Raw genomic sequence first — 27,298 nt, forward strand, 5'->3', positions numbered from 1 at the left:
TATATAGTACCAAAAATATACAACTTGTGACAACAGCAGAAGCATTTTTTGTGCTATAGAATCACTTTTAAAAGGCTCTTTAAGGAACCACATAGGGGTTCCATCTGAGAGAAGAACAATTTAACCATACAAAAAAAAAAACATGCATTCAAATGGTTCTTTGAGTATTTACTGTTCTATGTAAGCACTGCCTTCAATAAGAACCAAAGAACCATTTTTAAGGATCTATCTTTTTAAAAATTGTTCTATATAACACCAAAAAGAGTTTCACTATTGTTACAAATCACAGACCTTTTTATAGTGCTCTGTAACTTCACCATCTGAGTTTACACTAAACAAAATGAGAGGTGGTGCAGCTGTAGCCCTCCTTCAATTCCAAATTGAGTCTCTTTGGAGTTAAGGTTGCCCCCCAGTGATTTGCTTCGTCTCCAGGCCTGCTGATTTCTACAGTGCTTTGAGCTGGCAGTATGAAGAACACAGTACAAAAGCACAGAGAATAGGAGGCACTTGTCTGCTATAAGGGACAAAAGATTCAGCTAATAGCCGTTCCTGTTCCAGTTACCTAACCTAATCATGTCTCCCTCCACCACATCGAAAATAAACTGTCTTCTAGCTAGCTCCTCACTATCCACTCGCTATCCACCACAAACGCACACCATTTTCTACACAATGACAATCACCGTGCTTCACTCCAGCCAGCAGACCCAGCGCCAGGAGCTCTAACATCACTTTCTGGCCATCACATAGACACAAACAGAGTCACAGTGCATAATGGTGAACATCCGTCGGCCCAGCGCCGAGCGAGCATCAGCAGAGGCGGACGACGAGCGAAGAAACGTGCTCCCCTTTCTCCTTCTCCCCTTCCCGCCTGTCAGCGCGTTACATAATGCACGACTCTTAACTCTGCCATCCGCCTCGGTGGGATTTACACCCAGAGCATCGTTCACCGTTCGCCTTCTAATGCCCGTCTCAGTCGTCCCCCGCACCCCCCCCCCTTACATCCACTCGGTCGAGCGGCTCGTAGTAAAAGGCTTCACGTAGGCAGAGAGAGAGAGAGAGAGAGGGAGAGTCTGCGCGTTGCCTTCACTGCTCTGTTATCTTGAACAACCAGACGAGAAAACACCTCATACCTCACCGACAGCCTCCGCTGCTCGGATATAACAGCGCGGTTAGAGCGGGACTCAAACGAAGGCTGAACGCTGTGTAAGGAATCTGCTGGCTCTGTCTGAATTAATGCCCCCCTCCGTTGCCGCCGCTACTTACTTACTGTTTACAGCTTACAGCAGCGGCGGTGAGGCAGGCGCGACGTCAGGCTGAGGGAGATACCGCAGACAGGCGGCTCTCCTCCGGCTCTCGCTCTCTCGCTGTCTCGCTGCTGTGGTGACCGTGAGGGACGTAAAGGGAGCCGAGCCGTGTCTCCTGTAGCCTTCTCCCACTATGAGATGATGGCAGCGGCGGTGGCGGCAGCAGCAGCGGAGGCTGCGTGGATCAGCTGAGCCACACACCCACCTCCGCCCCGCCCACTCCGCGCGCGCGGAACGCCCCTCAGAACGGCGCCAAGTACCGCGCACGCGCGCGCTCAGCGTTACCATGGCTACTGTGGAGCGCAGTTCAGTAGCGAGAGGAGAGCGAAAAGATATCACGATTCTGATCATATCAGAAGACAATAATGAGGAATTTAGTATGTTTTTTTTGATTAATGAAGTTATGAATGACTTCTGAGTAATAACTTTAACCTATAACATCAAACCAGTTTTGTTTCAGGTAAGTTAATCAAATATATTAATGATAATGTTGCTCCTGTACAACTTTGCATATTTAAAATAATTAGTACACACTTAAAATATGGTTTTTGAAGGATTCTTTAGTAAAGGCAATGGTTCTATTTAGAACCATGAGTTCTATAACCATTTCATGTTTAAATGTCTCTTTGCATGGTGAAATGGTTCTTCAGGTTGATGGAGAATTGTTGTATAGGGTTCTATATAGCATCAAGAAGGGTTCTACTATTGTTACAAGCTTGACATCATAACAATAGAAGAACCCTTTTTGGTACTATATTGAATCATTTTCAAAATCATTTTCAAAAAGTTCTATATAGTTCTATATAGAACCATACAACACATTCTCCATAAATTTGAAGAACAATTTCACCATGCAAAGAGTGAAATTGTTCTATAGAGAACTCATGGTCCTAAATAGAACATTGGGTCTTATTCACCAAACGTTCTTAAGAAGAAATTTCCTCTCAAAACCCACTTATGCAGTTTTCAGCAAGATTCTGAGATTCACCAATGTTTGGGATTTGTTCTTATGTACAGAATCTACACACTCGAAAGCACAAAGGTATGAATAATTCTGTGGTTTAAGAACATGTCATGAATCTGGCACAGACTTTTTCTTAGGACCTTTCTCAAAAATAAGTTTAAGAAAAACCTAGGAAGATATTGGTAAATGAGGCTGTTGCCTTTACTAAAGAACCTTGAAGAGCCATACAAGTGTGTAGGACACTAGGAAGCTGTAAATAAAAGTGAAGACATTTTAGATGTGCGCTGAATGATGAAGGGAGCCAAAAGACACTGAATTTTAAATTTTAATAAAATTAACATTCAGAATTAATATTATTGTAAAAATGGAGATCAAACTCAAGGCAGAAAACTTCACAAAAATGTCATTAATTTACTATATTATTAATCATTCAATAGCTCCATGTTGGCACAATTCTTTAAATATGAAAAAAAAAAACATTTAAAAATGACCTTTTGCCAAACAGGTTGTAATATTTAAATTCAGATTGTTTGTGTTATTACTGTACATAAACCAACACAACTTTATTAATATGGCAAGTGATTTAAATCTTTTCAATGGCAGAGTAAACTAGACAGCAAGTTTGCATGTATTATTTTAATATCTACATGGCAAAAATAAAATGTAAAAAATTTGAGCATCATTAGCTGCTTTGCAAGCTACGATGCCGTCACTGAACCATGAGGACTCTATATGACGGAATACACCAAATCACTTTGTTTTTGTTGACACTGACGCTACACTACAAAACTAGGATATGTTTAAAACTACATTAAACTGGGTTCAACTACATTTACATGTAGATCTGTCCTTTGAACTACACTCGAAAATCTAGGTTAAGATATTTTTCCAATTTGCCTGGAGAAATTCGCTGAACAATTTTCTTGAAGACACACCTGTCTTTTCTTTCTTTTCACAAAGAAATAATAAGAACCAGTATTGTTTGTATTTATTTACTTTACTGCAGAAACTGCTTTTCTTTTGTCCTTTTTCGCAGTAAAACATGGTGTCTAAGACATTAGCTGTTATGATCCAAGAAACAGAACACATGGACACCATCAATAACTTTTAGTACAACTTGATAGATGAGCTTTTGGGCATTGAATACCACATGCCTATCTAGGTGCTGAGAAGAAAAGGCTAACAACAGCTTTCGTGCATTGAGAATAATGAAAATGGGTGACGAAAAAGTGAAGAATCTTGACAGAAAGCAAAACACAAAACTTACTAATCCACTTTTATTGTGTATCATTCTTTCATTCTGAATGACTTCCTATTAATGTATTGATTGTTGACTGTTTGAAAAGGCTAGACCTTTGAGCCTATTTACACCAATATCTCATGAGATGGAATGTGGGTAATTTGAACATTCAGTAGCTTGAAAACAGAGAATATCTGGCTGCCATTAAGTTTTTTTTCAAGAGAAGGACACTAAGTATATGATGTAATAGTGATTTTAAACAGAAGTCACTTTAATTCCAAGCAATTTGTATGAACTGATGTACACACGCAGTACATGTTTTTCCAGGGCTCTGCCGGCCTCAGACTCCATTCACAAATTCACTACTGACATCAACACATAGCAGTTACCATGGAAACACTCTCCCTCATATACAGGACTGTCATGTGACAGAGCTAGGGAAGTAGCTAGCAGCACAAGGCTGTGGACTAGCCAAGAGAGACAAGAAAGCTATTAATACTCCATCTAAATGAATGTAGTCATGCTAGATTACCCATCAAGATATGATCAGTTCAAAATATGGATTCTGAGATTCAGTATTGTGTTGTAGCAGTGGTAGTTTATGCTGATTGTGAATATGCTTGGGCCTCACTGTTAGCTGTAATACATGTAAACTGACACATGACCAGCTCTCCATATCAATAGAATGATAAAATAGCTAGAAACAGATCTATTTCATTAATAAAAACTAATTTTAAAAATGACATGCATGGAAACATCAGCAGGAGCAGCAAAGCTAAGTTTATGGTCCTTTCCAGTTAGGTAAGGCATCCAGAAGTTTCCAGAGACCATGGATGGGTTTTCTGAATGCTTCTTAGCAGAAATGGTAGATCAAGCACAATACTGAACACTCTCTCTACCCAGGTGCTCTTGGAAAACTAGGCCCATGTCAAGGTTTATTACTTTACTTACTTCATTGGCTATTCATCTTTTTTATCTTGAGAGAATAATATTGACTTAATTGGCCTAGTAGTTTTGGATGGCAATGGAAAGCTAGTAGTTAAAGCCTAGTAGTTATGGATGGCATTGCAAAGCTTGTAGTTATAGTCTAGTAGGTATGGATAGAATGGAAAAGCTAGTAGTTATAGCCTGTTAGTTGTGGATGGCACTGTAAAGGTAGTAGTGAAAGCCTAGTAGTTATGGGTGGCATTGTAAACCCAGACGTCATAGCCTAGCAGTTATGGATGGCAATGTAAATCTAGTAGTTATGGCCTAATAGTTATGGATGGCAATGTAAAGCTACTAGTTATAGCCTAGTAGTTATGGATAGCATTGTAAAGCCATTTGTCATAGCCTAGTAGTTATGGATGGCAATGTAAAGCTAGTAGTTATGGCCTAATAGTTATGGATGACATTGTAAAGCTAGTAGTTAAAGCCTAGCAGTTATGGATGGCAATGTAAAGCTAGTAATTATAGCCTAGTAGTTATGGATGGCAATGTAAAGCTAGTAATTATAGCCTAGTAGTTATGGATGGCATTTTAAAGCTAGTGGTTATAGCCTAGTACATTTAAAGAAATTATTTTACCAGTTTATGAGGAATTAAACCTCTAATTGGAATTACATCTAAATGAATGTTGTAAGCCTAATTACTGTTGCATATCTTTGGATTTCGGTCAGTGTCAATGGACGGAAATATGTTTATTTCCCACTGATGCAAATTTCTCACTTGGTTAAAACATTGTATGACATCACTGCTGAGTGACCAGGCAAAAGAGCTAACAATAAAGCCCTAATCAAGCTTTATGACATGCATTTGCATGCATTATTTGCATACTGTACAAACTGAAATTAAAGTTTTGAAGTACTCAAAGAGAGCAGGTTTTTGTCATTAACAATGAAACTATGGTTTCGGGCCTTTGTTTTATACACATGAAAACTGTGACCAAATTGTGTCTGCTAATTTATGTGTATTAGCGAGATTCTGCATTTTTCCCTCCTCCAGACCAGGCTGTGGGTGAGCATAATTTTATTTTACAGTAGGGGAGATTCAAGGCCTATATGAAAAAAAAGATGTTTTGTGAATCAATTCAGAGTCTTTTAAGAGAGAATCGTGACTCATCTATGAATCTATTATTTTTCTCACCACTAGTGCTCTTCCTTGAAAATAAGTGTCTGTTTGGAGTTTGTTGTTGTCCATGTTGTCCATGTCTCATCGTCCTGACCTGACTCCTACATCCACAAAGTGAAATTTGCATCATTGAAGCATGAGGACTGAAGCATGTGAGTGAATATACAAAATAATTATTGCTCGCTAGTGATGTGAATGCCGGACATTTATACTATACTGTAAATAATCTACCATAATAAATATACAAATATAGTGCAAATATATGCAAAAGTTTGAACACCCCAGGTCAAATGACGTTTTATTGATTTTCTTACAGAAAATGAGTAAATGCATCCTTTGCAGAGAATACATTTAAATATGATATTTAAATACATACGTGTTTATGAACATATTGGAAAAACATAAAACATAAAATATTACATGCGCCATAACTTTTGATGTTATAATATTTTTTCCAAAATGTTAAATTCAACAAATAAACAGTACATTTACATTGTTCTCTGTAGAGATGTGTTAACTTATTTTCACTTCAATCAACAAAATTTGACCAGAGGTGCCCAAACTTTTGCAAGAGCACCCATACAACTGCACATGTAGCTTTCTGACCCTGTTTGTGCATATGTAATATTTTCCTTTAAATTTTACTTTATTTAATTAAACAACGTAAAGTCTGTTGACAAAGTGAGTTTTCCCAAAATCAAATGGATAAAATGTAATTTTGTCTTCTTCTTAATCTTCTCAAGATTTATTTACAGCCCGCTTGCAATCTCACTGACCACCAGAAGAGGTCATCAGCTCCATTTAGAAACACACAAAAGACATACTGACTCGACCAACCACCAATGAAGAGTAAAAATGAGGATACTTTTAAGCTCAGAGTGAACTCAATTACAAATGTATAACCCTAACCTTGTATACATTGCATTTTTAAATGTTATATGATGGCATGAAATTGTACTTTCTAGAGAAAAATGCTTAATAAAATAGGCCTTCAGTTGTATTTAAGTTTACTTAAATTTACTTTTCAGGGAACATATGTGTAAAAGAGCCCATGAGTCCTTTCACTCCAAAGCTCTGAATGTTCTAGTTATTGTTTAGAGTTCGAAGAAGTCCACATGAGCTCCAGAGGGGTAGTCATTATCTAGCAGCAGCCTCATCAGTTTGGCTCCAGACTCCTGACAGGAGACCAGCTGACCTTTGAAGAACATGGAGGAGAAAGAACAGCGGAGCTTCATGTTTCCAGAGCGGTATCGCGCCTCGGCCTGCATGTCTGTGTCCAGAGGACCTGTGACAAACCCAGCACCATAACACAGTGTATGTTCCAGTGTCTGTACATGAGGAAAACCCTCTAAACTGTTAAATTCAGCAGTAAACTTGCTCTGCATTGTAACAAATATTGTAAATATTCCACCCATAAAAAATGCTAAATATCAGTACTCTTCTGAAATCGACATTACATCTTACTTTATAGTGTGACAATACTACTAATAATCTATAGAGTTCTCACCAGGTGCATAGTTGAGCACTCTTATGTCTGGCTCTTCTGCTGCCAGCACCCGGAATATCATGTCACGAGCTGCTTTACCCGTACAGTACAGCACCCAGGAAGGGAAAGCCTTTAGGGCGCACAGGGAGCTGATGTTAACCACAGTACGTTGCAGTCCCATTCGCCGAGGAAACGCCTGCAGAACACCAGCAGTCAGACTTAGTGTGGAGCTCACATTCAGAGACAGGTAATGGTTCACCTCCACTGGATCAGTAAAGCTCAAAGTAAAGCGTGACACGTCACCTAAAGAACCTACAGAGCGGAAGGAGGGAAAGACAATGTGTGAAGTGACATTTTTGGTCCTACCCATTGTAAATCCAAATATGATCAGTTGACTCCACTTCCTAATTGGTAGTTAATCAATTGTGTAAGACCTTCTCTTCAGCTGCTGAAGTTCTAACCAGTGGGAAGGTTAGCTTAGACTGCATGTACCTAGATAACTACGAAGAAAAGAAAAATCCAGATTGTACAATTTTTCAGTGGCCTTTTCAATATTCTACACCTAATTATTTCTGGCTCACATGTAACAATGAAATAAGAGTATTACTACAGTGTGTATGAAGTTTAAATACAGTTGTATGTTTGGGTACCCCTGGAGATTGCTGAAAGAACACATTATTAAAGCTTGGAGGGAGTGTGGTGAACCATCAATTATGCAGAAGAAATGTGATCGGAAAAAAATCTTCATTTGGACCAAACAACTATGTGGCCAAAAGAAAATCACTTCTTAGTGAGGCTAATTGTAAAAAAGGCTTCAATGTGCTATAGAGGTGCCCACTGTACAAGTCTGGAGGTAGTGTTATGATCTGGGGTTGCTTCAGTTGGTCAGGTCTAGGCTCAGCAACGTTATGTGGCAATAAAATGAAGTCAGCTGACTACCTGAATGTACTGAATGACCCAGTTATCCTATCAATGGATTTTTTCTTCTTGATGGTACAAGCATATTCCCGGACAACAATGCCAAGATTCATTGGCTCAAATTGTGAAGGGTGGTTCAGGGAGCATAAGAAATCATTTTCACACATGAACTGGCCACCACAGAGTCCTGACATTAACTCCAATTGAAAGACTTTGGAATACGCTAGAGAAGACTTTATGGAGTGGTTTGACGCTCCATTTTTCTGCAATTGTTAATGCACTGTTACAATATATTTGATTAGCTTAAAATAGGAACAAAATAAAGTATTAATTGTGGCATGTGCAAATGTGGACAGTCTTTACATTGTAAAGGTTCAGAACTTAATTAACTAGGTAGGTCTTAAATGTCATTTTAAAGAAAATATTAAATAGCATATCTAAAAATGTATTTTGGTGTCTGGTTTATAACATTTAGTCTGCATTGCATATGATATTACTCAAAGGAATAACAGCAATTATTCATATATGCCAAACTTTTGAATGGCAGTGTTTAGAACCTCCATTTGTTAGGTCAAGTCCCATTGCTATTGGAGGAACAGTGAGGTCAATAAGATCTAAGCGTTTTTCAAAACTAGTGATTGATCACAAAAAATCCCCAAGCAGTGATCAGTTTTTTAACTTCACCAACCGAAAAGAAAGTTATAATCACCTGCATTGTTGATAATTAGTAAGTGATCAATGACAGATGAGTCTATTTGCTGAGCTGCCCTCACTGTCTTCTCCACACCTTCCTTTTTCTCCAGATCCGCTTGCACACAGTGGACCACCAGCCTCTTTTGCCCCGCATCAAGCGTCACTATGTCCTCCCTCAGCTCCTTCAGCTGCTCCACTGACCTGGCCACTAGCAGGAGAACTGACTGGGGCTTCACTAAGCAGGCCACTTGCAGTGCCAGGGTGCGTCCAAAGCCTCTGGAAGCTCCAGTGATGATGCACAAAGCTTTGCCTAGGTCTCTGTTTCCTTCAGTTGTGATGTCTTCCATTATGAAGGTTTATGGAGGAGATGGTTATGGACTGTGGATTGGGCTTTGTAGTCATTGTGGGTTTCATGGTCTTTATATAGGGGAGAAGCCCCTTCACTAATGTGCAGTGAATCCATTTTCACATAAATGTTGGTGTATCAACTCATTCACAAAGAAGTTCAGAGATCTCTTTAGAAGGCCGAGACACTGTAGAGTCTAATTAGGTTTGTTATGGGGTAAAGTGTGAAGGGATTTCCCTGTTTTTTGAGGCAGTTCCCATTTGTGCTATTAGCTCACTGGTAAGGACTAACAAGAATATTTTAAAACTAGATAAATAGAAAGATGGATGGATGGATATCTGTCTAAAAAAGTCTGTAAAAAAGTGCTTATCCAACACTTCTCCAGAAATTAAGGCTTTTAATGGGGAGTTTGTCTCCCTTTGCTGCAATGACAGCCTCTACTCTTCTGGGAAGGCTTTACATTGGGTGATGGAACATTGCTGTGAAAATTTGATTGAATTTGGTCACAAGAGTATCAGTAAAGTCAGGTACTGATTTTGAATGATCGGTGCTGGATAACAAATGCCACTCCAACTCATCCCAAAGGTATTAGATGGAGCTCCATCATTCTAGAGAACATAGTTCTGCTGATCCACAGCCCAATGTCAATGTCTCAGTCTATCGGCAGTGATTTCTATGAACATTACAAGCTGGTTGTTTGCAGCTCAACGCTGTGTAAGAAATAGGTGCATCTAAAAGGATCTGAATTCACTAATTAGAATGGATGTCTGGATACTTTCATATGTATAGTAAGTGTACACAGATAGAGGAGACTGCAATAAAAAAATAGCTTAGTCTGATGCACAATGAATCATGCAAATGAATCTTGAGAGTTATGATACTCTGCATGTTCTGACAGTTGACATGCCAGAACCCTAACATTATGATATGAAGGGTTTCATTTAAAAATGCTGTATATCCATTCATAACATTTAGGCTATAAGGATTTTTTGAGAAGAAAAACAGCTGATGCATAATGGAAAACATACTTTTACTTCTCAAATCAAGGTGGTGTCATTCATACCATAGCATTGATATTTATATGCGTGAAGCCCACTCCCAACAGCTTATATCACAATAATTTACACTATATAAAAAAAAATTATCCCATTTTGATTCTTAAATAATTGTTGGAATCTGCATCTTTTCACCAGCCTACCTTCTCTCGCCAATACCAAACATATAATTAAAGTTTGTATTCAATGTAACAAGAAAGTTTCCCAAAAAAAATGCATTTAAATCACATGCCTACATATCATTTTAAGACAGTTATGCAAAATATCGCAGTGTTCGTTTGAACTGGAACGGTATCTACTGTATTTTAATGAACACAATGAACTGAGACTGAAATGAACTGAAGTGCTGCAGACAGCTGTGGGAGCAGGATGTCCGAGTGTTCTCACATGGTGGTCAGGTGGTGAAATCCTTTAGTGTCTCCAAGCAAAGAGCAGAACATGCAGAACCTTTAAACTGATGCTTCTTTTAGGAATCATTTTTGTAAATGAGATGTACAGCACTGTGCAAAAGTTGGAGACCACCCATCATTTATTTAATTTGCAGTCAAAACCACTATTAAGTTATTGATTTCTCGGTGTTGGGGGAAAAAAGCAGAAAACATATGTTTAAGAGAAAAGGACATGACTAAATATTAATAACTATAACTATATAAAATCTTTCAGTATTTAGTATGTCCACCCTTTGTCTTTTTATAGTTTGCATTCTTTTCAAGAGATGGCTTTCAATTTTTTTTCAAAGAAATCTGCAGGGTTATTTTTCCACTCTTCCAAAGTTCAGTCTTCAATGTTGGTTGCATTTTCTGCTTGTTATGATCCAAATAATCCCAAACGCATTGAGTGATTTTGAGGTCTGGACTCTGGACAGTTCATTGTTTAGAGAACTCCAGCAGCTTCTTGGTTTGTTTTGCAAACTTTCTTCTTTTTTTGTCTACTTCCTTTGCTCAATAATGGCTTCTTGACAGCTACACATCCTTTCACACTCACACAGTTGAGTGCCAATTGAAGGTTTGAAATATAATCATAAAACATCCAAGTCAAGAACAACTTAGGAACCTTCACATTTGAGATTGAGCCCTCCACAACAAGAATGGCTACACTTGTGAGTTCTGAAGTAGAGACAGTGGCTGCGTAGCTTAAAAAAAGAAACACAGGAGCTTTGCTATTCGACTGTTGTCAGAAGTAGCGAGAAGCAGCAGGAAAGAGGTCTGGGAAAGTGCTAGAAAAAAAAAACAAGCACATGAAGCCAAGAGTGTGTTCAGGTGGGAGCAGCTGTCTTTCGTCCCTACACCCGTCCCTGACTGACAGGCCCAACTGAGGGACTAAAATACCACCCAGTCTCCTGAATGACCACTCACACCTCCCGGAATGTTACATTTTTCCTCAATCACGGGTGGACATTTCACATAATAGAAACTCATACAAGCACATACAAAACAGAAGACTTTGTCAATCTTTTTTGATCTTCTGGCATAAAGTTAAAGGCCTTTGCTGATGATAAAACTCAACATCTCACAGTGACCACCAAAACATCTCCCCCCGCCTCTAACATCAAGATGGTACAGTTTGAGAGTGGAGGCTATTTTAGAAGGTGGTAGTGGAATGTCCAGCTGTTTAAGCTGATGATCTAAAGGACACTCAGACTGAGGACTCTGACAGTGTAATAGACAGCGTAGTAAGAAGACCCTTACAGACTGCCTAACTGCAGGCATGGAGAACGTGGAAGTGTTTGACTCACCAGGAAAGGGTCGTGGTCTGAGGGCAACTAAAGAAGTATGGGCTGGGGATGTACTCTTTGCAGAACCTTGCTTTGCTGCCGTTGTGTTTGACAGGTGAGTTATATGGAGTGAAATAGAGACTTGAGTAAAGGCTACAGCGTCTTGACCGAACAAACATCAATCATCAGTGTTCTAATGCTGGCAGATGTCTTTAAAATTGCATTCTGCAAGCCAATGTTCATTTGGTTGATGAGTTCTTAGAAAAAGAACTAGTGTGAATTGGTGGGGGGGTGTAACCCAGAACATGGAGAAAGGAGGAGAACATTCTACACAGTGTGAAAGGGGGAAAGGGGGAGGGGCGTTCTAGTGTCTTCCAACATGAGAGATCCCATAAAAAAACCATGCTTGGTTCCTTGGGACCTTTCAATTAGTGGTTCTTAAAGGAACCCTTTTTGTAAATGAGATTTGTGAACATAAAGTTTAAAGAATTTCACCATGATTTAAAAGTTGTCTGAGCCAAAAACCATTTAACCCATTAAAATCCAAGGCTTATTACAGACTAAGGCTTATTATTCAGTAACTACAGGGACATCAATGCAAACTGGCTGAGGTATTCTTAGGTTATAAAAGTGTGTAATAAAACTGGCCATTTAAAGGTTTTTTTTAAGAATGTTTTAGATGTTTGTGGGATTGGTATACTCAGGCCTTAGAGCAGCACATTTTCACAGGGTCTCGGGCATGGTTTATGCAAAATACTATTCTGATCAGATTCACTCAATTCAGACTGCACATAGCAGTATATAGAAAGCAATGAATTTTTACTTTAATGTGTGTGCATATTTTCTACAATATATACTACATAAACAGAATGAAAAACAAAATTGTGTTGCTGTATTACATTTTATTCATGTGGAAATTTGAATCAAGTAACTTCAGTGCATTACTTGTTTCAGTGTACCATTGTCGTTAGGCCCTACTGTACTATTGTAGTGCTATATAGGCAGAAACAAATGTCTGGTTATTGGATACTGTATGATCTCATGGTGACATTGTCGTTCTTACGTAACAAGTAGGTCTCCCGTTGAGAGCATGGACTGTGTGATTTCATTTGACATTTTAATTTTAAGCAGTGTTAAAATATATTTGAATGTTATTCCTCACTGTAGCATGACTGATAACAGAAATGCCAAAAAATTACAATTAAAATGACTGGAATTTTTGGATTAAGATTAAGGTGTTTGTACACCCACACTGGCTACTGTTACAGTTAATAGGCAGTTTGTCTTGGAAACACAGACCTGTACATGCAGTAATAGTAGCCAAACCTTGTGAACATTGAGTATTCCTCTATTAAAAGGCCTCCTTCACCTTATAAGGCATTGCTCCTCTTATCTGAGGTGAATGACCTCTTCTCTCTGCTCTGAAGCACTGCTTCTCCTGTATCTGTGGCCTACCAAAATATCACATACTTTCTCAACTAAGTAAACTTTTGTGAAAACTGTTGTGTTTTGTTACAAAATATTATGATTTTATGTGCACATAGTTAAGCTACAGGGTCACTTAAAGCATGTCTAGTCTAAAATCCAAGTCAGTTAAAAATCCAAAATGTGTTTTCAGCTTTGACTTTGAAACCACATGGTAAAATGATCTATATAAGTAATGTTTTATAGCCTTTTTTTTTACTGGCAATAGCTATTTAGCTATTTTCATGATATCCTAAGACTTAACATACAGTATGTTGTAATGATGCCTTTCATCTATCTCTCTTTCTGTCTTATCCCACAGTCTTGCAGCAAATGTCTGTCACTGCTGTTTCCGTCGGCAGCCAAAGCTGCAGCGGTGCGGTCAGTGCCGCTTTGCGCAGTACTGCGACCGCACATGTCAGCGTGCGGCCTGGGAAGAACACAAACAGGAGTGTGCTGCCATTAAGAGCTATGGCCAAGCGCCCAATGAAAACATCCGGTGAGCGCCTGAGGACTTGCTGGAGGGTGTGATGGGAAAGAGGAAGAAGGAAGGGAAGGGATGAATGGGAAAGAAGAAATAGGAAAGGCTGAATAAAGATGGGGGTTTGAAGAGTGGGAGGGTGATCACTTTAGAATGGACAAACTCAGTTATTTCACTGCACTGCACCAATAACATACATGCAATTGTGAAGTATGCCCTCAAACCCTAAGCATTTGTTTATAGGTCCACACTGCGATTTATCAGTTTTATTACATAATTACAAAAGTTATACAATGTCACCGTTGTGACAAAACTCAAATAAAACTAAAATAGTAACATTACATTTATTTCATTTATTTCATTTATTTCAAGTAATTTCCATCCATTTTTATGAGATATTCACACAATGTAAAGGGCAGCTGGCTTTATCAAGTAGTGAAAAAAGAAGAAGTTTTTGAGGTTTTGCTACAACAGCTAGGACAATAGTTTCACAAGAGAATTGCTGAATAATAAGCTAGGGTTTAACGACTTAATCACTGTGTAATGATTAAACTGGTCATTTTACAAGTTAACATTACAAAAAAGTCACTTCTGTTCTCATTTATTTACAGCTCTAGATTCTTGACTATATATGGATTTCATATGGCACAGATAGAAATAATACCATTGTCTAATGTGTTGCTCTGATGTCTCAATTTAGCCTCGCTGCTCGTATTATGTGGCGTCTCGATAAGGAAGGGGGTGTGGTCTCAGACATGCAGCTCACCACGCTGGAAGACTTGGAGGACCACATCTCTGACCTGCCTGAGGATGACCTGAAGGACCTCAAAGTGGACATCCACAACTTCCTTGACTTCTGGCCCAGAACCAGCAAGCAGCACACCGTAGAAAGAATATCACACATCTTTGGAGTGGTACATAAACTTGCTACATTTCTGATTTATAATCCAAAAATGTCTGTATTTCAAATCAAAACTGCATTGTTCATTGAAAAAATGGCCTGGCTTACTTCACACTTTCACCTTTCCACTACAACAGATCAACTGCAATGGCTTCATGGTGAGTGATCAGAAAGGCCTCCAGGCAGTTGGAGTTGGTCTGTTCCCCAACCTCTGTCTGGTCAACCATGACTGCTGGCCTAACTGCACTGTTATCCTCAATAACGGCAAGTAAGTCCCATTAGCAGTCCTCATACACTTTAAGAGTGTATCTTAGCCTGGGGTGGACAGAAAATGTGAGATAGAATGCAGGTAAACAGTGGCTGGAAGTGGGTAAGGGATGAGGCAGCGAATGTTGGAAGGAAGTAAGAACTTGAAGTGAAAGATTGGGGGGAGGTGATTTTGAGCTAGACTGATGTGGTGGGGAAAACCAAAAAAAACCTAGTTTTGAGCTGAGAAAAATGGCTCATGTGAACTGAAATCCTGTGGCCTACTTAAGTCATGTGCAACATGTGGTCAAAGATCAAATAGGCTATTATAGCTGTGTCATGCTTGCTGATTGTATCTTTGTCATCACATTTTTGGCCTACCAAAGGGCGTTTTTCCACAGCACATTCAAAAAAGAACTAAAGAACTGACCTAAACAGGAACAAATGGAACTTACAGTTCATTTCCACCTGCTTAAGGGACATCTGCAACTACCATGATAAATCCAATAATAATTTAACTGTCTTTTTGATCCTTTTATGCATCTCTGTATATAGGTTTAAAGCATCTAATTTGGCCAATTAGCTGTCTTACTGACTAGCTGTCTTAGCTTAACACTATTTGAACTGACATTAAATAATATAGTCCCCTTTCTGTGCCCATACACACAGATGTGTAGAATGATGTGTAGAATCAAAAAAAGTTTATATTTATACATAGATAGTGTGGAAATATGAGCAAAACACTTATTCTGTGGAGGTTAACATAAATGCAAAAATGTTAGTTTCCTTACTAGCTTGTCACTTTAGTGAGCTCTTTGCAAAGTAAAAATTCTAATAATAACATTCGACACACATCTTTCTAATTTATAGTCTAGTGCTCTATTTGGTCATCAAAAAGTGCTTGGTTACTTATCTTCGATTGGAAGAGTAAATGGTTTGCTTAATTGTCACTGGTTTTAGTGTTAATTGTCATTGATAAGTGTTACCAATAACAGAGGGGAACATACTCAAAAAATCTTTCTACTGTTGGTACCAATCTTGAGCAGGTACCAAAAACCATAAAACTGGAAATTTTGGTACTGAACCAATGGCAAGTTACAGCTTTCTGGTGCCAAAGGTTCCAGTATGTATGAAAAACACCTGAAATATAAGCAAATACATATACTTGCTTTTCTTCAAAGTTCCTGTAAGTCTCTTAATTCAAATATACAAATGACATGGGCAGTTGCAAGCATGCAATTTGCATCAACACCTGTCAATGATATCAGTGTTGTACCTTTGATGAAATTCTATTCAAATCTGAATGAATAATTACAGTCAGGCTGTTTCAATTATTTCATATTCATAGGTTTACATAAGCTGTACCTGGAAAAAAAACATTATAGTTACAGAGGTTGAGATTAAATGGCTAGGACCCACTAGCAGGTCCAAAGTTTTACTATGCTTTTCTATAACCTAAGGATAACAATCAGTTTGCATTGTAGTCCATGTAGTTACTGAATAATAAATCTTAGTATGTAATAAACCTGGGATTTTAAGGGGTTAATGTTTGAATGAGGGTGAGGATTTTCTGAGTGGGGGTATTCTGAATAAGCCTTTTATGGTTGGGTCCTACAATCTGCTTCTTGCTTTGTCTTTCAGTCATTCAACCGTCAATACGTTGTATCATACTCAGATGAGGTGGGTCTGTTTAGCCTCAACTAGCTAAGCTCTTCGTTTTCCTTACTGTCACCTCTTTAATCACACAGTTTGACAATCAGCTACCCAAATGCGGCCATCTTCAAATCACCAACAGCAGTCCTGCTTATAGCCTTAGACCCCGAATTTGACCTTAGTCTATAATTTTACATCCCACTGGTTGGGTGGCAGGAAGAGTGTCAGACTACACCTTACAGTTACAGTTTGACACTCATTAACAACATTTTGCCTGTGCAATGTTCAATAGATTTTTTTTAACATAGCTTACATAGGCTATGTTTTTTAACCAGGATGGCTAATGCTACTGGGTGGTTGGTCCATCGTCCCATCCTCTGTTTCTCTCACGCTCTTAACCACTTAATTCCAAATATGTAGGTCTTGGCTGTTTGACAAAAGCGTGTGGCTGTGTCCACATATGTGTGTCTTCTGTCTCTATGTGGTTTTGTTACTTGTGTAAAGTCCTTCATATTTTTCAACTTCTTGTACAGTGGATGCAATGGATACTCCTTCACAAGATCTATTTTTACTTACAACTAATGTCAGATCAAGTTAAGTCCTTGTATATGATCACCACCTAGGTCAATATACAAATGTTCTTTGACATGCAGAACTCACTGGTTTGGATTCTGTATGCTCTTCAGAAAATCTTCTTCTACTTACTTGATCTGGGAAGGTTGCAGTGAGTTGTATTATGGTGAACAGATGTTGATAACTGATACTGATTGGTGATCAGTTCAGCAGTTTCATCTCAAATCCCAAAAGAGGTCAGAACTGGAACTGAATAAGTTGGTCTTCACTTCTGCCTGGACCTTGACTGGACATCACCCACTTTGTTTCTTTGTCACAGAATCGAGCTCCGAGCTTTGGGGAAGATCAGCGAGGGAGAGGAATTGACGGTGTCATACGTGGACTACCTGAACACGTCAGAGGACCGCCAGCGCATGCTCAAGCAGCAGTACTTCTTCGACTGCACCTGTGAACACTGCACTAACAAAATCAAAGATGATCTCAAGTTGGCTGGTGCTGTGCTGGACGGTGTTCAGGTGGGCCGGAGCACTTTTTATTTAAAATGTTCTACCAACATGTCAAATATACTTGAGTGGGGAAAATTACAGTGAATTCTTAGTGAACATCTTCAAAGAGAATCCCTTTTTTCACAAATATTTTTACAAAAATTACAATGATTGAGATCCACATAATCACTGAGAATGGTTTGATATGAAATGCTCCTTTTTAGAGAAACTTACCAATGTGGAATTCATTAGTGGGAGCCAGGGGTCAAGATGTCTGTAGTGAAGATATAGCCATTTTATTTACTATCCAAAACCATCAGTGAACCTACACATTTATTTTTTATTTTTGCATGTAATGTTGATAATGGTAAAATAGCGATAAATTTGAAAGAATAAGTTTTCCTTGACGGGTGTTTTGCCTCATGTCCTTCTTGTAGATGTCAACCATGACTGCCTTTTTAAAAATATGTTTAAGGCCAAGACTTTATGATAAAACTATCTTAAAACAGTGTCTTAGACATCAGGCAGCATATTCATAACCATTACATTACACTTTCCGTGCAAGTAGCTTTAAGAGGCATTCAACTCTTCAGATGTCTGGTCTGTTGTATTCTGACTCTCTAGTTTCTCCAGAATGGAACATTTACATCAAACCACTCTCAGTGACTTTGTTTACGTCTTAACCATCTAATTATACAGATAAAATTTAAAACACCAGTGGAATTCCTCTTTAAACTGCAGACTTATAAACCTATTCAGTTACTAACCCCTATAGTATTCCTATACCATATATGCCTTAAAGGCCTCTTCTTGAAATTAGTGCATCTTTTTGTCACACATTTCTCACCAAAACAGAAATTCTAGAGAAATTCTGTGGAAAGTGTGGATTCGAAAAGTTTAGTTTGACTTTGAAAAGCTCTTGCTGTGTGTATAGTCTTATTTTGTGGAAAGAAATGACATCCTTTACATCTGTGTCATGTTTTTTTCATTTTTTGACATTGAAACTAGCAAAAAAAAGTTTGCAGTGCAGACTCGAATTTATACAATGTAAATGGAATATAAATTTAATACTGAATTACTATGTAATTAATTGTTCAGTTATGTAATTACATTTTAAGAATATAGCAAAACGACAGTAATAATAAAACAATAATTCTTCTATTTATTTATTTTTTACCAAATTTCCTGTCCCTAATTTAGTTGTGGCCAATTTCTACCTGCAAGCTAGGTCTTCCCCAGTGAAACAATGTCACCAAGTTTGCAGGGTGAAGGCTAGCACTTGCGTCCTCTGAGACACGTTAAGCACCACTGCATCTTTTCAAATTGCTGTTAACGTAACGTCATTGAACAGCTCAGTGCACTTGGAGGAGAATGCTAGTTAACAGACAGTTGTTTTGGCTAGCATCGCACTGAGCAATGGAGGATAGGAAGGGCTGTTCTGGCAGAGCCAATAATGCTCCCTTGGACTACTGTCCACGGATGGCTGTGGCAACATCGGTTACTGAACTCACGACCTCCCGATGATAGTGTCAACGCATGGTAGTCGTAGTCAAAAAAGTAAGAAATGGAAATGTGGGCCGCATACAGATCCTTGCCATTCAAGGCCTTTACAAACTCAAGGATATATGACATCTCATAATGGAGCAAGTGCCATCACAACATAACAGATATAGTAATTAAAATAATATCTTTATTATCTGTATTCATTCATGACTGTGAATCATTTTAGCATTAGAAAAGCTAGAGTGTGCGCGAGGACATAATGTTCTGGACAACGGCACCAAAAGCCACTTTTTCTTTATGTAAATAGGCTGCAATTTCCTCATATGCATGTAACTCCATGGTAAAACGTGACTTCATGGATGTTTGTGTAATTCAAAAAGAGTCAGGCTGTTCGGTGAGCCAAATTGCACTCATTAGTGCATAGCTCAGGGCTTTCCATGCATTAATGTTCCAGAGACCCAGCTGTGCAAATGCATATTGACCTCTTGGGCTGAAAGAGGGTCAAAAAATAGCCAAGTATCAGCGTTCACTTAGCTATCTGCAGCCCTGCAGGGCTCTGGTCCAGAAGCCTTTGTGTAGGGGGCTATATTTAGACTCTGTAGTGTTATTTTGCTGGAGCAGCTGATTCATTAGATGAGGAGCAGGATTCCAGGCTGTATGAGGCCTGGCAGTCTACACAATGCATGTCATGTTACTTGTCTTAGGAGGCTGCTGTAAAAGCAGGAGACTCCCTTCCCTTTTTTCTGAGTAGAATAACTTAAATCTGTAATAATGCATTGGTCTGAAGTTGGTACTTCAGCTGCATCTATTTTGGAATATTTTCATCCATGTAAAATGCACTCATTTTATAGTAAAAAATAAAAATTTCAAACCGTTTTCAAATTTAAAAATAAAAAAGGCCTGATACCACTTGTTCCTTCAGCCACATGTGTTTTCAGTGTACTTTTAAAAATAATTCTCAGTCATAGCAAACGAACCAAACCAAATCGAACCATGGATTTAATGATGGATCGAATTAAATTAAGATCAAATCAAATTGTTGGGAAATGAAAGATTGAACCTGATGTTCATTCAAGGTGTTTTTTTCAATATTCAGTGGAAACTAATGAGTAAATGTAATGGCTTCTTTGTCACAAAACCACAAAATCCACACTGCACACTCCAGTCTGAAGTCTACTGGTACACTTAATGTCTCACTATTCTTTCTTCATGGAAGGTGCCAGATGAAAAAGTGAAGGAAATGACAGAATATAGCATAGAGATGCTGAAGAAGATGGAGAAGGCCCGTGTAGATGGAAACTACAATGAGGTATTTCAGAAATGACCAGACATATTGCCTCTCTATTGTACAAAAGCCTTCATCTAATGTTTACATTCTTAAAAACAGAAGTGCCAAAATGGGTTTTTGGAGTGACTGCCATAGAATGACCACACTTTTTTCACTTAAGAATCTTTCAGTGGATGGTTCCTTGTAAATGAGATGTGCAAGTGTGAAGCACCTTTTCAGTTTAAAGAAACTGTAGTGATGATCCTCTGTTCTTCTTCTTGTTCACTTTGTATAGGTGGTAAAGATCTGCCGCGAGTGTGTGGAGAAGCAAGAGAACGTTCTTGCTGATACACATATCTACCAGCTGAAGATGTGGAGCACGCTTAGCGAGGTCCTCTCATACCTTCAGTTCTTTGAGGAAGCAGCTATCTATGCACGCAAGATGGTAGATGGATATGTGTAAGTATAGGCCTCTATGAGCCTTTGTGAGCCACTGATCGCTGTTGATGTTGATGACATGACCTTTCTCACACTTTCAGACAGCATTTCACAAGCTTTCTTTGCACCCTGGAAATAGGAAACTGTACCATCCGAACAACGCTCAGCTGGGGATGGCTACAATGAGGGCAGGAGTAACCCACTGGCAGGCAGGACACATAGAAGTTGGACATGGCATGATCTGCAAAGCTTATGCCATTCTCCTGGTCACCCATGGGCCAACCCACCCTATCACAAAGGACCTAGAGGTAAACCCCTATCCTGTTACAATACCATCTATTAAAAGATTCTACAAACTGCAGATCTATAATAACATCCTAAAACTGCCTATTATGAGATCTCATGTGTAATATTTTAAAATGATAACTCCAACATGTTTTGCCTCTGAAGTTTCTTTTGCACTGGAGCTACAGGGATAACAAGTCATGAAAACTTAAATCTCAACAATTAACTTAGTGCAAATCGCATGCCTATGTAATTACACACTTGCCACAAATGTGTGCAGCTGGTGTGCAGGCCACTTATTGCAAATTCCCAAAAAATTGAATGTTTTTAAATGAATATAAATTTTGCCTCATAACTTGGTTATCAGATTAATTAGGATACTGTTGGCTCTCTGTGTGTGGACTGAGCTGCTAGTGAGCAATGGGGCGAAAGTCTCCACAAAGACTACCGTGCCGAAATAAAACAGACACCTCAACTTTCATCGAATCAAAAAAGTGTGGGCAACCGCCACATTAAAAAAAAAACATTTCAACGCAATAAAAAGCCTTGTGTAAATATTGATGTGCTTGCTCACATATGAAGACAAAAATTCAGCTTGCTTTGGGTTTTGTAAATCACTTTTTCATTGAAACATATAACATCAATGTTATTGAAGACAAGGAATGTGTAGTTTAACTAAGGAGCCTCCAAAACAGGTCAAAAAAGCATTTTAGGGCTGGTGAGAAAAAGGGTTAAGTAACCCAAAATAGACACTTATGTGTTGCCTGACTCTGTATGACATACTGTTATCTTAAGATGTTATATTAAGATGAAATTCAGGCTTCAGGATGGCTGCACTTGCTGTTTCTAACTATGCAAACTGTTTTGTTCATGACATGATTTAGGAATGAAGATTACACGGTGCTCCTCTGTGGAGTTCAAGCTTTCATTTGTAATAACATTATTCTCGTAGCTCCAGTGCCAATCTAAAGAAACAGACTTCAGATACCAAACATGTCTTGGCTGACTACATTTGGATTAGGTTGGAAATTTTATTTCAGCAAACTATCAACAGTAGAATAAACTACATTTTCATCTTGCAGGCTATGCGTATGCAGACAGAGATGGAGCTGCGCATGTTCAAGCAGAACGAGTATGTCTATCACTCCATGCGGGAGGCAGCACTGAAGAACCAGCCAATGAAGATGATGGCAGAGCCAGTGGAAGAGGGCATCAAAAGCCTGTTCCGCAAGAAGTGACCACACACAGCTCACACATCACCATCTTCATCTGTGCTTTACATTGTCCCCTAACATGAATTTCATCAATATGAATGAAGAGACTCAGACAAGCTTCCAGTGCAGTGAACGTCTGCTTTAAACTACCTGGGATATGTTTTTGAATTTTTTTTCTCAATAATATCCTGAAATCAATAGCATTGTTTTCTTTTTTAGGCCACAAGTTACTCTTCCTTTTTGATTAAGCCACATTTTGAATTGTGTAAAGTTTTTTAAAATAAATTATTAATAAGTTGATCATGATTTGAAATACTGATGCTATGAAGTGTGACTTTTTTTGTCTTGGCAAGTTTGTTGAACTAATTCAGTTCCAGGCACCAGTAATGAAAGGCAACACCCAGTAAAACGCAAAAATGAGATGACATTATGACACAGTGGATTAAAAATGTCTTATTTAATTTGCATTTTTTACACTTTTTTCCAACCCAAACAGAGTAGTCTGTCACATCACACACGCTTGCTGACCCTCTTGTAGGTGAGGTTTCCCAGAGTCAGGGTCTGTAAAGGCAACAACAGCACCATCTTTTGGTCACATGCAAAAGCATTAACCACACTAAAACATTCACAACTAAAAGGACACCAACCTCAGTCCAGAAAAAAATTACTCTGTAATGCTTAATTTCAGTTTATTTAATGGGTGTCCACTTCCAGTCCTGGTTGGCCAGAGCCCAGCACGGTTTGGTGATCTATCTTTTTGAACACACCTACTAAAGCGGCACACCTTAAAAATACAGGATTCTACAGTTCTTGGTTTGGATGTATTGTTCTAGAAAAAAACTTTGTTTGGTGTAACACAGAGGTCTCCTCCTAGAGATCTACTTTCCTGCACAGTTCCTACCACCATCTAACGTGCTGTTCCCCGTTTACCAAACACTAAAGCACCTGATCCAGCCAATCAAGGACGTCTGAAGGTGTTCTTTAAATGGAGCTGGTGTGGCAGATTATTGTTGGGACTAGACTCGGCAAAAAGGTACACCTTAAAAATAAAGGTGCCAAAAGTGTTTGTTGCGTGATGCCAAACATTCTTAAAACAGATGGTTCTGTAAGGGTTCTGTAGTAAAGGGAATGGTTCTTTAGAACCATGAGTTATATATAGAACCATTTGCATGCTTAAATGGTTCTTTGCATGGTGAAATGGTTCTTCAGACTGATGGAGGATGTGCTGCTTATGGTTCTATATAGCACCAAAAAACATTCTGTTGTTGTTATGATGTTAAGCTTGTAACATTAGAGGAACCCTTATTGAACCACATACAACACATTCTCCATCAATCTGAAGAACCAATTCACTATACAAAGAACAATTTAAGAATGAAATGGTTCTACATACTGAGGAATATATATGTCTATGTAGAACTCACAGTTCTAAATAGAACCATTACCTTTACCTTAGCAACCCTTGAAGAACCATCTTTTCTAAGAGTGGAGTGGAATCACTTATAGTTCCCTAAAAAAACCTCTCACTATATGCTTTGAGAAACCATTTTTGTAAATGAAATTTATGAGTGTGAACAAACATTTTAAAGTTCAGAGAAACCTCTACATTATTTGAAGGTTCTCACACTCACAAATGTCCTTTTCAAACACAGTTATTAAGGAAACCAAAAGTGGTTCTTCTATGGCAACAGAATCCTTTGAGAGTGTCTTCACAGCTGGCATAGAACTTTCAATTGGATGGAGGTTCTTTAAACTTTTAACAGATTTTAAAAGGTTCATCACATTTGTACATCTCATTTACAAAAAACATTCTTCAAAAAACCATCCACTGAAAGCATCTAGGGCACCAAAAGTGGATCCTCTATGGCGCAGTTCTAAAGATCCTTTTCGGAACCTAGTTTTTAACAGTGTGGTTACGAATTGCTGAGTTAAATCTGGAGTGACTGAGCTGGAAAATCACCAAACCAAAATGGGGCCGGACCAAGGCTCTCAGGACCAGCGCTGGACACCACTGCTTTATCAACAGTCATCAAAGTCTTTCTCAGTATGCTTGTCTCAAGTTAGAACTTCAGTTTGTACTCACATTGACCAGTGTGTTGGCATCAACGAGCTCCGTGACTGACTCAATGCCTTTCAGAGTAACCTTCAGCTTGTTTCCCTCTTTTCTCACCACAGACTAAAAGATAACAAGACATAGTTACTGTCAAACCTAGAATGCAATTTAAGGATGCTCTCAATACACAGTGTTGTCTGCAAACTGGGGCTTTTATCAACTTTTTCATGAAATAATCAGTTTTTAAGCTCTTTAACTAATTACTATGAAACTACTCAGTAAAGTAGACAGTTACAAGAGTGAGGTATAGATGTTAGGCCCCAATGACAGTTTTAGGGGTTAAAGAGGTGGATGACCATTCTGGCCTTTCCTTTGGATACATGCTTTTCTGCATTGATCTGATCTCTGAGTGCATTAAGTAGTGTAAAGAGAAGGTAGAGATTCAGATGGGAGCCTTGCCTTGACTTTCTCTCCAGTCAGCGTCTCCAGCTCAGCCTCCTGACCCACAGTGAAGGAGCTGACCAGGACTTTGGTTCCTGTGGTCACAGTCACTTTGAAATTGTCCCCATTCTGCTCGATCTCTGAGGTGCTCTTGATATCCTTGCCTTTTTCAATAAGGTCATCAGGAAGACCTTAAGAAATCAGAATTTCAGCCACTGTTAATAAAGTCATAACACCTTACCCTGAGTTAATGAAGTTTCTTACTAGTTACTGAATAATACATCATAGTTACTGAATAACAAGCCTCAAGATTAATGAAGACTGAATAGTAAACCTACATTTTTTGTCTGAGATCTTTTGTCTCATACCAAAACTGTTCTAGTTACAAATCAGTTCAGTTGAATTCAATTGGTAAACTGAAGAAGTATCAATGAAGAAAAATGTTTCATTCCCTGTATTGTTAAGGCTTTGAGACATTTTCCTCAGCATACCTACCAGTAGCTTTCATGAAGGCCTCAAAGCCCTCGTGGCTTTCCAGCTGATATTTTCCAGAGAAGGCCATTGTGGTAGATTGAGCGAGAGGAGAAGATTGCCGGTTTCTAAAGCTTTTTATATGATTGTGAAGTTTTTAATGATTAACCACAGAGGGTGGAGATGCTCCCTGCTCTTACTGACCAAGTATTGCAAAAGTTACTTGTCAGTGTATACGTAATGCACATGAGCACTTTTGTGTGTGTGTGTGATGTGTGTGTGTGTGTGTGTGTGTGTGTTGTGTTGTGTGTGTGTGTGTGTAAACGTGGCTGTGTGGGTAGATTGGCTGAGACCTATGTCCAGCTCTTTCCTAACACTGACATTGACCTATGCCACAAATTAGCCCTAACATCAACCTTTACCCAGTTCTCTATAGAACATTCTCATCTCTAATAATGAAATAATTGATTTACTCATATTTCAAGCTACAGGAACAAGTCAGTACGATGCATTCCATGTGTTTGTAGATTATCTGAGCAATGTAGAACACACACAAAGTTGCACAAATCCTAGTATGAGTCACTGAAGGTAGCTTTAAATCACGATCTATGATCTCACCCCCTCCTTGAACTATTTTATCTTAAGCTAATATATCCTAGCTTTGAGTTTCAAGGTTGCTTTACAGCAGATAAAAGAGGAAAAACAGTTTTGTTGTTCTGTTTTATTTGCCATGTTCTGCTAGATTGTGTAATGCATTTACAAGCTGTGTTTTTCTCTGTTAAAATGTTTATTATTATTATTATTATTATTATTACTAAGTGCCCTTTCTTTCCTATCAGTGGTCATCCAGGGACACTAAGGGGGTGAGGGCTGTAGCTTTGCTGGGAATCAAACTCATGATCTTCTGATGATCAGGCCAATAACACCAAAAATGTAAGCAGCTTATCAGGAGGCAACCACATTTACTTATATGTTTTTTTAATACATAAGCTTTTAAACTTAACTTTAATTTAACATTGTTTACCTAACGCTGCAGTACTAAAACATATGGGAACTTTTACTGAACTAAGGCAAGTTGACTTTAATTTTTTACAGTGTCAATAGATGGCGTAGTGAACAAGGACACAGTATGTCATTTATGCAATGCACTGCTCTTGTGAAATATCACAAGCTATTGGACTGCTAATGGCACCCCCTTGTGGAGAATCTTCAACCTGCTAAATGTGAAAGAATGAACGATGAGTATATGTGAATGTGTGAGTGAGTGTGAAAATGAATGAGTGAGAGAAAGCGAGTACGTGAGGGAGTGAGTGCATGAGTGAGTGAACGAGTGACAGAGTAAGTGTGAGTGAGCAAGTGAATGAGTATTTGAGTGAGTATGTGAGCGAGTGAATGAGTGAAAGAGAGAGTGCATGACTGAGTGAGTAAGAGTGCAAGAGTGAGGGAGCGAGTGAGGGAGTTACAAGCCAGGTCAATGATCTAATAAATGCTTCAAAAAAAGATCTGAAAAGGTTTCTTGTGTTTGTGTAGATACTGAGCTCTAAGGAATATTACCAGATCATTATTGTATCCTTATCCTCTAGTTCTGTATGGATTCTTTTAAGCTTTCTCAGCTCTGCGATGAAACAGTAAATAGTCACAACAAAAAACATCCCAGCCATAAGATGCCAAAGAGATATATGTATAAGAAGCATTCAGAAACTTGGTCAGCTACCTTCTGAAGGTCTTTGGAAACCTCTATTATTAGCAGCTGGTAAAAATGCATTGCAACCTGGCATCTCCATCAACAATGGAGCATTTCACTGAGGGAATTCATATACCAACAGTTGCTATATTAACGTCAGTAGTAATTACTGTTAGACCAAGGCCATGAATCTGTGCTCCTTCACACTGATGTTTGTGCTCATTTGGACTTTGGACTAAGGGTTTCTTCTCTCAATCAATGTCTATTATCAGTCTGCTGTTCCACAGTCTTATCAGAAACAAGACATAGAT

General features: G+C 38.6%; 3 protein-coding genes across 4 annotated transcripts; 1 reads left to right on the plus strand and 2 right to left on the minus strand.

Annotated features, from left to right (window-relative positions):
- Positions 1–6,632: 6,632 nt before the first annotated feature.
- Positions 6,633–9,347, minus strand: sprb (sepiapterin reductase b). The gene is made up of 3 exons (XM_036578026.1): positions 8,730–9,347; positions 7,124–7,414; positions 6,633–6,901 (listed from the first exon to the last, which is right to left on the minus strand). Exons 1-3 carry the CDS (start codon positions 9,058–9,060, stop codon positions 6,711–6,713), a joined length of 813 nt encoding a protein of 270 aa, XP_036433919.1. The 5' UTR covers positions 9,061–9,347; the 3' UTR covers positions 6,633–6,710.
- A 2,367-nt stretch (positions 9,348–11,714) lies between these two features.
- Positions 11,715–22,655, plus strand: smyd1b (SET and MYND domain containing 1b). 2 transcript variants are annotated; one of them, XM_036578796.1, is made up of 10 exons: positions 11,715–11,943; positions 13,615–13,791; positions 14,474–14,687; positions 14,812–14,942; positions 16,562–16,600; positions 17,466–17,661; positions 20,351–20,443; positions 20,697–20,860; positions 20,979–21,147; positions 22,207–22,362. In XM_036578796.1, the coding sequence occupies exons 1-10, from the start codon at positions 11,822–11,824 to the stop codon at positions 22,360–22,362; spliced, it is 1,461 nt and encodes a 486-aa protein (XP_036434689.1). In that variant the 5' UTR covers positions 11,715–11,821. The 2 variants fall into 2 exon arrangements, with proteins under 2 accessions (XP_036434689.1, XP_036434690.1); XM_036578797.1 differs by lacking the exon at positions 16,562–16,600 and having other exon boundaries at positions 22,207–22,655.
- A 121-nt stretch (positions 22,656–22,776) lies between these two features.
- LOC118813453 (fatty acid-binding protein, liver-type-like) lies at positions 22,777–25,451 on the minus strand. The gene is made up of 4 exons (XM_036578798.1): positions 25,328–25,451; positions 24,851–25,023; positions 24,422–24,514; positions 22,777–22,899 (listed from the first exon to the last, which is right to left on the minus strand). The coding sequence occupies exons 1-4, from the start codon at positions 25,392–25,394 to the stop codon at positions 22,849–22,851; spliced, it is 384 nt and encodes a 127-aa protein (XP_036434691.1). The 5' UTR covers positions 25,395–25,451; the 3' UTR covers positions 22,777–22,848.
- Between the last annotated feature and the right edge of the window lie 1,847 nt (positions 25,452–27,298).

This window comes from Colossoma macropomum, unplaced genomic scaffold (assembly GCF_904425465.1).
Source record: "Colossoma macropomum unplaced genomic scaffold, Colossoma_macropomum, whole genome shotgun sequence".
NCBI classification, from domain to species: Eukaryota; Metazoa; Chordata; class Actinopteri; order Characiformes; family Serrasalmidae; genus Colossoma; species Colossoma macropomum.